General features: G+C 37.4%; 2 protein-coding genes across 2 annotated transcripts in view; one reads left to right on the forward strand and one right to left on the reverse strand.

Moving 5' to 3' along the window:
- LOC121956588 (lipid droplet assembly factor 1-like) overlaps nt 1-5864 on the forward strand; it is a 51981-nt gene extending 46117 nt beyond the window's left edge. Inside the window, exons 3-5 of the mRNA XM_042504877.2 lie at nt 3424-3592; nt 3695-3840; nt 4457-5864. Of these exons, the coding sequence (XP_042360811.1) occupies nt 3424-3592; nt 3695-3840; nt 4457-4528 (387 nt within the window). The 3' untranslated portion in view covers nt 4529-5864. The remainder of the gene's footprint in view (nt 1-3423; nt 3593-3694; nt 3841-4456) is intronic.
- Nucleotides 5865-7438: 1574 nt separating this feature from the next.
- On the reverse strand, nt 7439-13192 carry LOC121956589 (ER lumen protein-retaining receptor 2-like). The gene is made up of 5 exons (XM_042504878.2): nt 12914-13192; nt 11397-11497; nt 11135-11293; nt 10750-11002; nt 7439-8795 (listed from the first exon to the last, which is right to left on the reverse strand). Exons 1-5 carry the CDS (start codon nt 13002-13004, stop codon nt 8761-8763), a joined length of 639 nt encoding a protein of 212 aa, XP_042360812.1. The 5' UTR covers nt 13005-13192; the 3' UTR covers nt 7439-8760.
- Between the last annotated feature and the right edge of the window lie 566 nt (nt 13193-13758).

Genomic DNA, 13758 nt, shown 5'->3' on the forward strand with positions numbered 1-13758 from the left:
ACAGCTCAACTGGAGGCCCCACTACTTGTTCCGTGTCCTCAGTTGTACCAGCAGTAGGCTGCCGTCTCGCGTTCTTCCTTCCCCTTTTGGCCCTATGCTGGATTACACGCCGCTGGCTGGAACGTCGTGGGCTCTGTGCTGCTGATATCCACCTCTTATTACCTGTGTGGAAAGAGGTCAAAAGGCTTCCCCCCCGAGAATGCAATGTGACATTTTTTAACATTCTGTGCTATATGTTTTTTACAGCCATTTTTCACTATGCTATATTGTTTCTGGCCTTTTTTTTAAAATAGAAAACTCTCACGTGTCATGACAAGATATAATAATGCAATTTTCAGAAGTTTTTTTCAACATGTCATGACCTGAATTTTCATATACTGAAAACTGTTTTTTTTTTCTGCCAAGAACTTAGTTGATTATCAGCCTGTCTCATATATCAGTCAAGTTTTTGACAGACGTCACTGCCAATACTGGGCTAAAGTAAATGTTGAAAATATGTAAGTGCCTGGAGGTTTAGCTTAGGGGTGAAGTAGGTGGTTAGAGTACATGAGATTGCTAGTTCAATACTTACCTGGGAAAGTTGACTTTTATGATATAAATAATATATTGGCTGATATATCTGTCTGCTCTTCTGATATAAGTCATCGATGACGTACCTTGCAACGAACAATTAAAACAGTTAAAAAACGCACAATTGTCTCCTTGTCTCCTGAATTTTCAAATGCTGAAAACTGAATTTTCCCTGCCAAGAACCTAATTGATTGTTGGACTGACTCATATATCAGTCGAGTTTTTGACAAGTGAAGTTTGAAAACATGTCAAGTGTCAGAAGGTTTAGCTCAGTGGGTAACCCAGATGGTTAGTGTTCCTCAGGTTGCTGGTTCAAGTCTTACCTGGAACACATGAATTTTGAAGACTAAGCTAAACCCAAAGCAAGCACAGAGCTAAAGGGAACGTTGAAGAAGTTGGGTTGAGTGACAGGGAAGACAGTCAAGAGACAAGCACTTGGAGGAAAGACAAGAAGTTGGGTTAAGAGGCAGGAAAGTCAGTCAAGGTACATGCATTTGGGGTTGTGAGACAGGAAGTTGACGTAAGAAACAGGAAGTTGGGAGATTTCAAGGTTAGTCAAGTTACAGCAAGTTAAATTGAGAGACAGGAAGTTGAGTTCAGAGACAGGAAGTTGAGTGAAGGTAGAAGATGGAGGTATAGGAAGAGAGTATAAGAGGTGAAAATAGGAATAAGAGAGGGTCAGAAAGTAGAAAGTAAGGGACTGGAATAGGAAAGTCAGGAAAGTGGTAGAGTAGTAAGGTAATCAATAACATAGCATGATGCAGCCTGGCACAGGTCTGGAAAGATAAGAGAAGGGGATGATACAGCCCTTAGGTCTAAGAACTTATCGGCCTGACTCATATAGCAGTCAAGCTTTCGACAGACGTCACTGCCAATACTAAGCTAAATGGAACATTATAACCATAGAAACTGTCAGGAGGTTTAGCTCAGTGGGTAAATAAGGTGGTTAGTGTGCCTGAGGTTGCTGGTTCAAGTCTTATTTGGGACAGGTGACTTTTGACTTTTATGGCATAAATAAAATAAAATATCAGCTGCTATATCTGCTCTGCTGATATAAGTCATCGATGACGTACCTTGCAATGAATACTTAGAACAAATTAAGGCACATGAAGCTGAGTGATATATCGCTTTGGCCGATAAATCAGGTTTAGTGGTCCCAAAACAGGTAAAACCAGTATCGGCAGTGACTTCTGTCAAAATCAAGGAATATCGGCCTGACTCATATATTTGACAGACGTCACTGCTGATACTTAATTTTGCATTTCAACATCATATAACCCTTATATCAGTAGAGTAGAAAGATATATCAACCGATATTTTATTTATGCCATAAAATATAATTTGCTTGTATATTCATACAGTTTAAACGCTGATTGTGATATTGCAGAACATATTAGGGCACGTAAAGTTGAGTTAAATATCATTTTGGCCGATAAATCAGTTGTAGTGGTCCCAAAACAGGTAAAATCAGTATCGGCAGATGCGTCTGTCAAAATCAAGGAATATGGGCCTGACTCATATATCAGTCGAATTTTCGACAGAATTCACTGCCGATACTGAATTTCGCGTTTCAACACCATATGACCCTTATATCAGTAGAGCAGACAGATATATCAACCAATATTTTATATATATTCTTATCCTCTACGTCCATTTTCTAAGCTCAACCTCCTCTCTGTCACCTCAGCTCACTCTCAACTTAACTTGTTGCTACTTGACTAACCTTCCTGTCTCTCAACCCAACTTCCTGTTTCTGACCTCAACTTCCTGTCTCTTGACTGTCCTTCCTGTCTCACAACCAAACTGCATGTAACTTGACTGACTTTCCTGTCTCTTAACTTCTTTCCCCCAACTTCCTATCTCTTGACTGTCATTCCTGTCTCTCAACCCAACTTATTGTATTTAACATTCCCTATAGCTCAGTGCTTGCTTTGGGTTAAGCTCAGTCTTCAAAATTCAAGTGTCTTGGGTAAGACTCGAACCAGCAATCCTTTGCACATTAACCATCTGGTTTACCCACTGAGCCAAACCTCCTAACATTTGCTATGGCTTCGTTGTTCCCTTTAGCTGTGTATTGGCAGTGACATCTGTTGAAAACTAGGTCGATTTTCAAGTTCTTGGCAGGGAAAATTCAGTATTCAGTATATGAAAATTTGGGAGACAAGGAGACAATTGTGTATTCTGTTTTAAGTGTTCATTGCAAGGTAAGTCATTGATGACTCAAAAGTCATCCATCCCAGATAAGACTTGAACCAGCAACCTCAGGCACACTAGCCACCTTATTTACCCACTGAGCTAAACCTCATAACTGTTTCTATGGTTCTAATGTTACTTCCAGCTCAGTATTGGCAGTGACATCTGTCAAAAACTCAAATGATACAAGTCAGGCCGATAATCAACTAAGTTCTTCTTGACAAGCTGTAGTATGTCATTTTAAAGCGTCTTTTTTTAGCATGTCAAAATTTGACATTTTTCGACATATGTCAACCAAAATATCTTATTAAAGTCCTACAATGGTATGTCATCTAAAATACCACAAGATAAGTCATACTATACTTTGTCGTCCAGAATATGATAAAAAAAAGTCATACTGTAGTGTGTCATCCAAAATATGTCAAAAAAGTCATACTATAGTATGTCGTCGAAAATATCACGAAAAGTCATAGTATAGAATGTCCTGATGATACACCACCTGATTTTTATGGTCTTAAGCTGTTACGTTTCTAAACTTTTTCCTATGTGGATATCCTCCAGAGACCCTCCTGGAGGGTAAGTTTGCACTAGATGAAGAAAATCATCCCCCCTCAAATTTTAAGTAGGTGGTAACGGCCCTCATGTCTTTTCTCTCGTTAGGTAACACGCATGATGAACACAAGAATCGGGCAGTACCTCAGCAAACATCCTTTCTTCGCTCTGACAGTGTTGCTGTTCGGTGCTATGTCTGCACTCCCTGTCGGACTTTTCCTCTCTTTTGCTCTTGTGACCTTTATTATGTCAGCAGTAGGTTTTGTTTTCTTTGAGGGTAAGTGTAATCACATCAAAATTTCCTTTCTTCTACAAGCCAAATTGTACTCATCTGACAGTTCTTTTTTGTTAACAAAAAATTGTTATTTCTGTCTGTCAGTGTTCCTGCTGTTTGTTGGCGGGTTGACTCTGCTGTGTGTGCTCTCTGGCATCGCCCTGTTCTCAGTCATGGCATCAGTCATCTTTAATGGCCTTTATATCACCATCTCCAACATACTCAACCGCTATTACCCTCATCTGATAAAGGTAATGTACTGAAGAATCAGCAAGCGGTATTTGCTTGAGTGCTTGAGCTGCAAAGATTCTTTTTAATTAATAACTTTTTTGATCTTAATTGATCTTAAACTAATAGAACATAGTTTTTGGTTCTAGTACTTTATTCTAGTAAAAGTAAAAATTCTCTGTTTACAGATTCTAAAATGTGAAAACTTTCTGGTTTCTGTACTCCTGTTTGAAAGTAATGTCATATCCTTGGGTTGAGGAAAAAAACAAGATATAAGTAACAATGATTTTGTGGCAATTCATTTTCTGGCTTTAAGAAAATAATCAACAGATTAATTGACATTAAAAAAGAATTAGTTGCAGCCCTAGCACACCAAGGATTCAGAATATTTTGAGAAGAAAATTAGACGGCATACACATAACTTTTAACTACACATGGTCTTTTTCAAGGCAAATTCAGCCTTGAAGATAGATACACCACCTGGTGGTTATCTGTTATCTACACTAAAACATCAGTGATACAATAAAATCAGTTGAGTTTAGTGTATGGTATTCTTCTCTTCTAAAATGGTAATTTATTTCACATAAACAAAATGACTGACATTGTTTACAGAGTGTATTTTTTTTCTTTTTCCTTTAGTCATACCAGCAAAGTAAGGCCCAGGAGAAGGAGGGTGAATCTGAAACTTCAAAAGTGAACAAAATAGAGTAGCAGGATGCTTTCCACCTCTCCTCTTTCATGTGGGAAAGCTCAAAATCTCTGCATGAACGGTGCCTTAAATCAGCACTATTGAAGCTCAATGGGCGGGATTCAGACCTTGAATGTACTGTATGTAACAGATTTTCTAAGCACAAAGATTTCCTGGTAGTTACTGCATGTCTACATCACTAATTTTATCGCTAAATATTTGAATAAATAAAATAAAAAATACCTAAATGTCCAAATCTCTATATATGTAGGCATTTTATTTAAGTATAAAATATCTATGACAGCCAAAGCATTGATTTACGAATGTTTTAACTGCCTTGATGGTCAAATACTTATTTTAATCTAAACCATACGTATTCTATACACTATGCACAAATCTTTGGAATGGCGGCTCATTTCAAAAACAGAAAAACACTGGCTCATGATTGTACGTCATTAAAAAAAAGCCATGCACTATTCCTATTTAACATGTTTTTTTTTAAATGCTTGTGTAAGTTGTGTATGTTTGCAGATATCTGACACTGATTCCTATGAGCCAAACAATACACTGCAAATTGCTGTTACATGTTTATGGTGTAATCTTCAAAGGAGCTATATATGACATCCCGATCGCAACAAATATTTGTTATTAAGATATAATGGAGTAATGGCCTCCTGAGCAAAGAATAATGTCACACTACTGTGTGTTGTAAATTGAGCGTGTCTCTTCAGTGTTGTATAAGAAGAGCAAAAAAAGGACTAAATTATAGGTACTGGGATACCATCTCACTGCAGTTGCACAATTGACTGATTGAAACAAATTTTTTAAAAAATGCTGGTATCAGGAAAAAAGCGCTTTAGTTAACATGGGCTGTTAGCACTGTCAACAGTGTTGCTGTTGTTATCACTGTTAGCACCATTAGCTGCAAGCCGCCAGCTCAGCCACCACCATTTTAAGAGTGGTGCAGGCAGCCCTTAAATCAAAGATATGTTCTAATTATCATATAGAGCTCCTTTAAAGAAGCACAGTGTGGTTTGTTTATAAATGGTCATCAGAGTTAAAGCTGTGCTGTTTTGTTGGTTTTTTTTATGGAAAATTCATGCCTTTAAAATAAAATTGATGCATATCAATGTGTTGTTGGTGATAGATTATCTGATGAAACTACAGTCTGTTGTCTGGCACACCAATCGGTTTTAGATGAATTTATCAATGCAATAAATTCATTGATACTCCATGGGAGAATGCCCTCATTTATTGCCAGGACCTTAAGATGAGTTTGGTAAAGAATGGTCTATGCTTAGGATGTATTATGTTGCAATTAGCTGTATTGGAAATAAACTGAGTTTACCAAGAATACTATATTGTGTGTGACGTCTGTCCTATTTTTTCACCCTCATCACTGTCATCTTTTTCAAAGGGGAAGTTTCTATGTATTTCCTATTGAAGTGGGTGAGTGGGATGAGTATGAAATATTTCTAATTTATACAAGTTTATGGTATACGCTGGGGTAGCATAGCCGGTACGTATGTTAAGGACTGAATCCACTCAGTATGATTTAAAGTAAATTTTGCTTCTTGGCATGTTTATTGTTTATTTCAAAGACTAAAAAAATATAGCTGAAACATTAAGCGCTGGTTTTCTTTACATGTCACTTTATACTCTACATTTCAGAGGGAATTATTGCATTCTTCAATCCACTACAATTATTTGACAGCTTTAGTTACTTTACAAATCAGAGTTTTTGTACACAAAACGAGCAAATGATATTTTTTTAAGTTATTAGTCTACCCAACCATATATACAAGTATAGCTGAAGTGATTACGGATTGACAGAAAGTAAAATCGAAAATTGGATTTTTTAGACAAAAATGCCAAAAGTGATGGCTACACTTTAACAAATCTGGGGATTTGCCATCCTTTTGATTATTTCTTTGTATTTTTAATAATTTTTTAATAAGGTCTGTGCTATAAGTTGTACAACATTGTGACTATGTCCTTTTGCTTACCTAACATATGCAATTTTACAAACCAAATTATCATAGATTCATCGAGAATTAAAAATAATTGTCCATGATAAAAAATAATCAGTTACAGTCCTATACAAAATAGTTATCTCAACCAACAAAAAACTGCTTTTATGCACAAGTGATCATAATTTAATGACATAATATACCAGCAGTTTAACAGTCACAGGGAGAACTTTCTGCATTGAGGGGTTTTATATTTTCCTTATTAATTTTACATAAGTAACAATTTCAAATGAAGGAATTTTACTTCTTCATTCCTAAGATTTTTTGTTTTGTTTTGGTTTTTATTCATTCATTTTTTTCACCTCATTGGATAAGAAAAATAGATATGTGTGTAGAGTGAGAGGGGACAACATGTAGCAAAGACTGAGCCATAATTCAGAATACATGTGGCGCATGTTTTACCAAAAGAGCTAATTCTTTAATGTGGTTTAAATACATTAACTTGAATAAATTTAAGGATTTGAAGAGTTCGTCTACACTTTTCCATAGTGCTACTATTGGTCAAAGACTTAATAATTTACTGTGTTCCTTGAATTTAGACACACACACTTCTCACAGGTCCAATGATGCCTCCCTACTACAACCGTTTTGTGACTTTCAAAGAGGACATCGCTAAAGGCGTATGTGTCTGCCTCCCAATCTTTCAATTAAATCACGTGCAAGTTTGTGAATCTATTTAGAAGTTGTGCTTCCCACCTATAACCAACACACACACACTTGAACTTCATGCCAAATTACAGCACCCTAGGGAAAAAATTGTGGCTGCCAAAAGATGGGGAAATTTTTGTGGACCAACCAAGCATGCGATCTATAGAGCCATTAGTGGCAGCTTTAATTTTTTTTTTTTTTTTTTTAAAGGTGTGCTCTTGATAATTTCAATAATCAAAAAGCAACACCAGCGGATGATTCTCATAAAACCTTTAATGGAGGTGATATCATGCAAACAAAAGACATAAAAAGTTGAAACAATCTTTTAGGAATAACTACTTTGAAAAAGAAGTAAACGAGAGGCCTTTAAATTTCAAAGCAATGCACCCAATGAACACCGTGAACACCTAAGCAATAATTAGACTAGCAACATGTCAAATTGGCTCAATTCTTCACACCCCAGATAAATATTGAAATGTCAAAACCAGTCCAAATGCTGGAGGATCCTCATGCCAAATATCACCATTCAACCATTCCTTATTGCTTGACTTCACTAATTTCAACCTTGAGATAACTGAAAAATCACTGTTGGGAGGTGTTCATGAGTTTGTTAGAGGGGTGCAATACGAGCAGGAAAAAAAATTGTGCTACCTACATCAAAAATTTGATGTACATTATTTAAAGATTGTGTGACATCTATATTAAAGCTGTAGAACAATTGATGCATTTTATTTTCCTCAATACAGTCAGCTAAGATTAGAAAAAAATCAAGAAACAAATGAAAGGTTAAATTTCAAATGAGATAGCCATCATTTGGAAATACTGACATCTATGTCCAAAACATTGCTGGCATTTAAGTAATTAAATCATAAACTTAAGATGAAACTATAAATCCTTATATGAGTTCAGCTTACAAAAAAGGTTTTTATTTATGGACAATAGTTAAAATGTTGTTTTGAGTTTAGAAAGCCATCTTTTTACAAAATGTGTGTGTGTTGGCGCAAAGTTGTTGCTGTTGGCATCTTTAAATATTTTCATTAGAAGCTAAATGTATTGTAATATATGCAGACAAAAAAAAAGAAATCCAAAAGTAAAAAAAAATAAAACAAAAACTACTGTGAGAAAATGGACATAATCCTCATCAGGCACTCACATTACCTCTTTATCTCACTCCTTAATAAGACTGTACATTTGTGCATTTCATTACCAAGTCAAACAGGGAACTTCTTAGAGTCGACCGTATTTGTGTCATTATAAAAAATAAAATAAAAAATAAGCGTGTACACCTCACATGTAGAAAAAAAAAGCCTTTTCTCCTATTTGAACAGCAATGAAAAGAAGTTTAAGGCAAGATGCTCAACACCGAAATCCAAAGGTTGACTTGATGTGATTTTTGTTCAGCTCTGGTGTTTGTTGGTATTTACCAGTTCCATCAGCAATCATCAAGAAGACTAGTGTTTTTCCCCGATAGTTGGCTCTCTGTCTCAGGCATCTTTTGCTGTGGGTCACGAGATTACATGATGTCATCTCCTCACACCCCTGAGTCTGCTGGGAGTTGCCGTCTCCTTGTGAATGATTTACGCAGGCAGGCTCAGCTTCTTGCCTTTCAACACTGAGAGACGAGACAGGAGGACAGAAAATCAGAAACCACAACTGGGCAGGTATATGTTCATGCTGCCATGGATAATTCACACCACATGGATGAGTTGAAAGTGCAAGAGTTTCTTTATCACGGAGCTTATAATGGGGGAATCTATGATTTGTGTTCAGATGAAAGTTGCCAGTTGTAAATTGGAAGCCCCTTTTAAGGAAATACTTTCAGGAACTATAAAACCCAAGTGATTAAAGAACCATGAAGATTAGGCAATTTAGACTGATGACGAAAAAAAAAAACAACAGCTTGTTTGAGAGACAGTTTTCACACCCAAGAAATAATACAGAGACATGTTGTTCTTCCTAATTTACCGTTCTCTTTAAATCGCTATAAAATAGTCACGAGGAGGTGAAAACTAACTGAAAACTCCACAGCGTCTGTCTTTGAAATATTCTGCAGTGTATTACACATAATTTATTGCAGCTTTACAAAATAAAACAAATGGCAACTTTTGTATCTTGTTTCACTTGAAATAACTTCTGAATGAACTTACCTTAAACTCTAGTTTTTGTGATGGAGATGCAAATAAGTTTAAGTTATTAAACTGGCTGCTTGTAAAGGCATTTCAACTACTCACACTGGCAGCAATAGCACTTTGCAACAGTTGCAAAGGTAAGGGGTTTTAAATTTGAAAAGATTCACAGGCAGGGCTGCAAATTTTGCGACCACAACCAGAATCATGATGACCAGGAGCAGTGTTTCGCAGTCTGCAAATCAGGAAAACAATGAGATCTGGGAGCTCCTTAACCTCCAAGCAGAGGAAGAGATCAGTCCCCACATAACAGGAACCGTAAATAATTTTTATTTCCATTTTATGTCACAATTATTGTCAAGAAGGTGCTGCCAACACATGTTATATGTCACCCTAGAGGCAGACACTGTTGTGTTACACGTCTTGCCCGTCACACTTCTTTTGCTTCCCTGATGCCAGCATGCTGACTAAAATTCACATATCAAAGCGCTGTAATGCAGCTGTTGTTTGGCTCTGTTTAAAATGCAAAGACAGCTTAAAGCAGGGACTTCATAGCTGCCCTATAAAACGATCTCTGTGTAAAAAGAGCTGGCAACAGTGCTAACTGTGAGCATCACACTGCCACCGTTACCCAATCGTTTTTATAGGGTTTAACAGCTCGCTGTTGGATGTTTGAAGCTACTAACCAGGTAGACAGAAAAGAAGGAGAGCAGCTTATGGAGATTGTCCTTCTGCACTGCAGTACTTTAAAAGTCTCATACTGTGATGCAGTTCATTTCATTTCCACACCTTACAGGCCTCACAAAAGGGCAAAACAATCACTTTTTTTTTTAAGTGTTGCAACAGGGTCAATTAAACCTCCTCACTAACCATCTCTGTCCCTTCCTTGCTCAGAGTTGCTTAGATATCTTCTAAAATTAAACAGATTTAGTGCTAGATTTTTTTAAAGCTAAGTGTGGAGCTCTCTGGGAGTATTCTCAGATTTTTTGTGAATACATTTTACAGTTAGTGAGAAAAAAGGATTCTGAAGTTCAACCGATGCTAATTTGAGGTTTCAGCACCGGATTAGCCAAATCATGTACGCAATTCTAACATAACAGCCTTTTTAACACAAGATCCCGTTTATGTGGTTCCCAGTTGAGCTACTGTCGGGAAATTCAGACTGTTGATGCCTCAAATCAGCTTCGGCTGAACTTTAGAATCTGATTTTGTGGAGTACAAGAACTCTCACATCAAAGTTTCTAGGAAGGGATTACGTCAGGGCCAGTGAGGACTGGAGAGATTACATCAACCAACAACTCTTTCAACAGCATGAGTGCATGTAAGTGTTGTATTAAGGTAGACTTAAGGGAAGTATTTTATTACGGCTGAGTAACAAAAAGCCAACGGTCACTTAACAACATATCTAATGTGTTTAACAGATTCGAATAGGAAACCCACCTTTGGTGACATAAAGATAGAAGAAGTCACAGTAGAGAACAGTCTGAACCAAACCGGCCACAATGGCGATCATGTCAAAGAAGCCTTCAAAGTAGAAACGCCAGATCCAGTTGAAGAGATAGAGGGCTCGATAAAGGCCGAGGCAGAACAGGTAATGGGTGGTGATCGTCTCCGCTTCGCCAGTCTTGCTAATCATGAAGAGCTGAGGCAGGATTGCCACTGACTCCAGGTAAATGGAGAACGTCCACAGGATCTGATGACAGATTACACAAGAAAAAATACAATGAACTTTTAGAGGATTAATTAGACGTTTAGAAAAGGACTACATATTCTCAGAGTGGCTCTATTGCCATGGTTTGACAACAATACACGAGGTTGAACCCACCTCCACCACAGAGAAGTCATGGTTGATGAGAACAGAAAGACCCCCGACAGGAACAACCAGGAACTCCACTCTGAAACTGTCGTGGTTACCGTCATAGGTGGCCCTGAACTTAACGTAGATCAGGTAGACTGTGGCATACGCACAACCGATGTAGATCACCTGTTAAAGAATACAGAACAGCATGTCGCTGAAGGTAATGCAGAGGAATCTTGGACTTTTATGAAAAGCTGCTGGTTGGAGCTAAGATGTTCTCCTTTCTTACCTTCATGCATGTGTTATAGAGGGAGATGAAGGACGTAAGCAGATCCAAGTAGCGTGTGGTAAACACAATGGCAAACAAGATTTGGCTCTTTCCAGAGATACCTTTAACAAAATTAAGCAGATTTATTATTTCAGTTAAGCCATCAGCAACTTCAGAACAACTTCACAAATATTCTGGATAACATGTGAATCATTAATGCTTTTCCTTGTTGTTCAGCGACATCTGCTGGTGGAAACATGATGAATACTTTATAGCAAATCAGCAATTTCAGTCTTTTGGGACTAGTTTTTGTAAGCATAAAAATAAAATCGCATGGAAGGTGTTCCTAATTAACTGTCAAGCACACTATTTTTAAACCATTGCTTTCTTAATTAAATGCACAAAATTATGACTTCTCAGGATAGCAAGCATAAGAGTGAATGGATTTGTGTTCTTAAACTTGTACAGTACACTAGACTTGACAGGGAATCATGGGAAAACAGTAAGTGCATATAGGTTTCTCTCTGGGTCTGTTTACATCTCTGATCTGATCACATCAAACAGAGCCTCTTACAACTTTATTTTGGTTCCAAGGACAGCAAAGATAGGACATACTTCTGACATCTTCCCCTATCTTTTACCATGCCAAAACATTACTATTTTTACACATGAATACTGCAGACAGATATACCTTTGCTGTATCTTATCGTGTTAACCATAAATAAACACCTCTTGGCTGTAACCTGACATAACCTCCTTTAACTTTGACCTTATATTCATAGCACTCTATAACCAAAGTGGCATTCACAACTGTGTCGTCCCAACTGCACACCAGAAATTACTGTTGTCTGTGTTTTTCAAGCAGCTATTTAATAACAAAAAATGCATAAAACATGTTATCAGAGCTACAGAAACAAAAGCAGGCCAAAATAAAAGTAGCAAAAACTACTTAAGCTACTTCCGTAGCGCGTTCTAGAATGCCACGTCAGAAGCCAGACCAGAAAAGTCGAGCACCAAACCTCAATAGATGGCTGATGTGTACAGAAAGCAAAACTAACCGGCGAAACTAAATATAGAAATAACCCCCCAAAACATGATGTATTAATTTTCTCATTCATCTACTAAGCAACAGGCACCTAACTAACTTCCTCAGCCCGTAGTTCAGCTAATATGTTAGTTAACCATCACACACTAGCAAGCTAGCTAGTGCCATGCTATCTTCGGACATTATTAACTTTAACTTCAAATAATTAACAACATGTTGCCAGAAAATACACCAATAGACTGCTACTACGAGTGATGGAGGTGCAGACAGCGGTTAATAGTCCTTATCGGGAGTTCGCCCATTGACTGCTAACGGTTTAACTCAAATGAATGGGGTGGGAAACGTTAGCATGCTGCTAATGCTAGCTAGCTTTGCCGGGCAAATGAGGAGACAAAAACGAGTTTAGCAATGTGAAGAAATGCAAAGTAAAACGGTAACTTGCCAAAAATACAACATTGTTGCATTTGTAATCTAAATCAAAGCTATGGCTCACCTGCACATGACCTGCTTTTCCATATTTTGAGCAGCAGGATGATGATAGCAGCCAGATGAGAGAGGTCCCCTATCAGTCTGAAGATGTTCATTGTTGCAGGACGAATTAACAGACACTGAGCTGGGAGGCAAAAACAAAAGTGTCTTTTCTCCTTTGAGGTGGGTCGTTTCACACTTAATTCTGTCTTGTGTGAAAGCTTCCTCTCTCTCTTAACTTTGTAGCAAACCGGGCTGCGGGCTCCACAGGATTGAAAATATGGCGAGAGTGCAGGTCGACGTGGAAGGGGGCGTGACACAACACACAGAGAGATTTTGATTGGACTAAAATCTGAGTGACAGCGCGAGAAGATCCGCCTACAACCGGCTGAACGGGAAGGGAGTCCCAAAAAATGGATCCCTGTATGAATCAGGAGGGATATATTACCTTGGGTGTGACCCGCATTTAATTCTAGTTTTGATATGTGCACTGCATTTAATTGTGTACAACTGGGTTGTTATTGCTGATGAATTAACATCTAAGAAGCTGTTTAATGTTGTTACTGGTCAAAGTGGAGCTAATTATAGCAACTTTATACACTGTTGGGAAACTGACTGAAACAGTTCTTTAGATTTTTATTATTATATTAATATGTCATCGTTATATTTCTGTATGTAAAATATTAAGCCTTACAGTAACCCCTTGAAACCTAAGAAAATAGATTGGATTTAAAAAAAAAAAACATAGAGAAGGCAATAAGCAACTTAACGAGATGTGGCCAAAAAAGTTAGCAAAAGTTACAAGAAAATTACCTAACACTATTTTTACATTTTTTTTAAAAAAAGATATAAAAAAAATATTCATTTATT

Source organism: Plectropomus leopardus, chromosome 18 (assembly GCF_026936395.1).
Source record: "Plectropomus leopardus strain MGB_pleo_1.0 chromosome 18, ASM2693639v1, whole genome shotgun sequence".
Classification (NCBI taxonomy): domain Eukaryota; kingdom Metazoa; phylum Chordata; class Actinopteri; order Perciformes; family Serranidae; genus Plectropomus; species Plectropomus leopardus.

What these genes read in the sequence shown, in the direction of transcription:
- LOC121956589 (XM_042504878.2), bottom strand. Translation starts at nt 13,004, where the DNA reads ATGAACATCTTCAGACTGATAGGGGACCTCTCTCATCTGGCTGCTATC. An exon ending in TCTATAACACATGCATGAAG is followed by an intron (nt 11,294 to 11,396) that starts GTAAGAAAGGAG and finishes ATTCTTTAACAG; the next exon opens with GTGATCTACATCGGTTGTGC. An exon ending in CTATCTTTATGTCACCAAAG is followed by an intron (nt 8,796 to 10,749) that starts GTGGGTTTCCTA and finishes CTCGTCTCTCAG; the next exon opens with TGTTGAAAGGCAAGAAGCTG.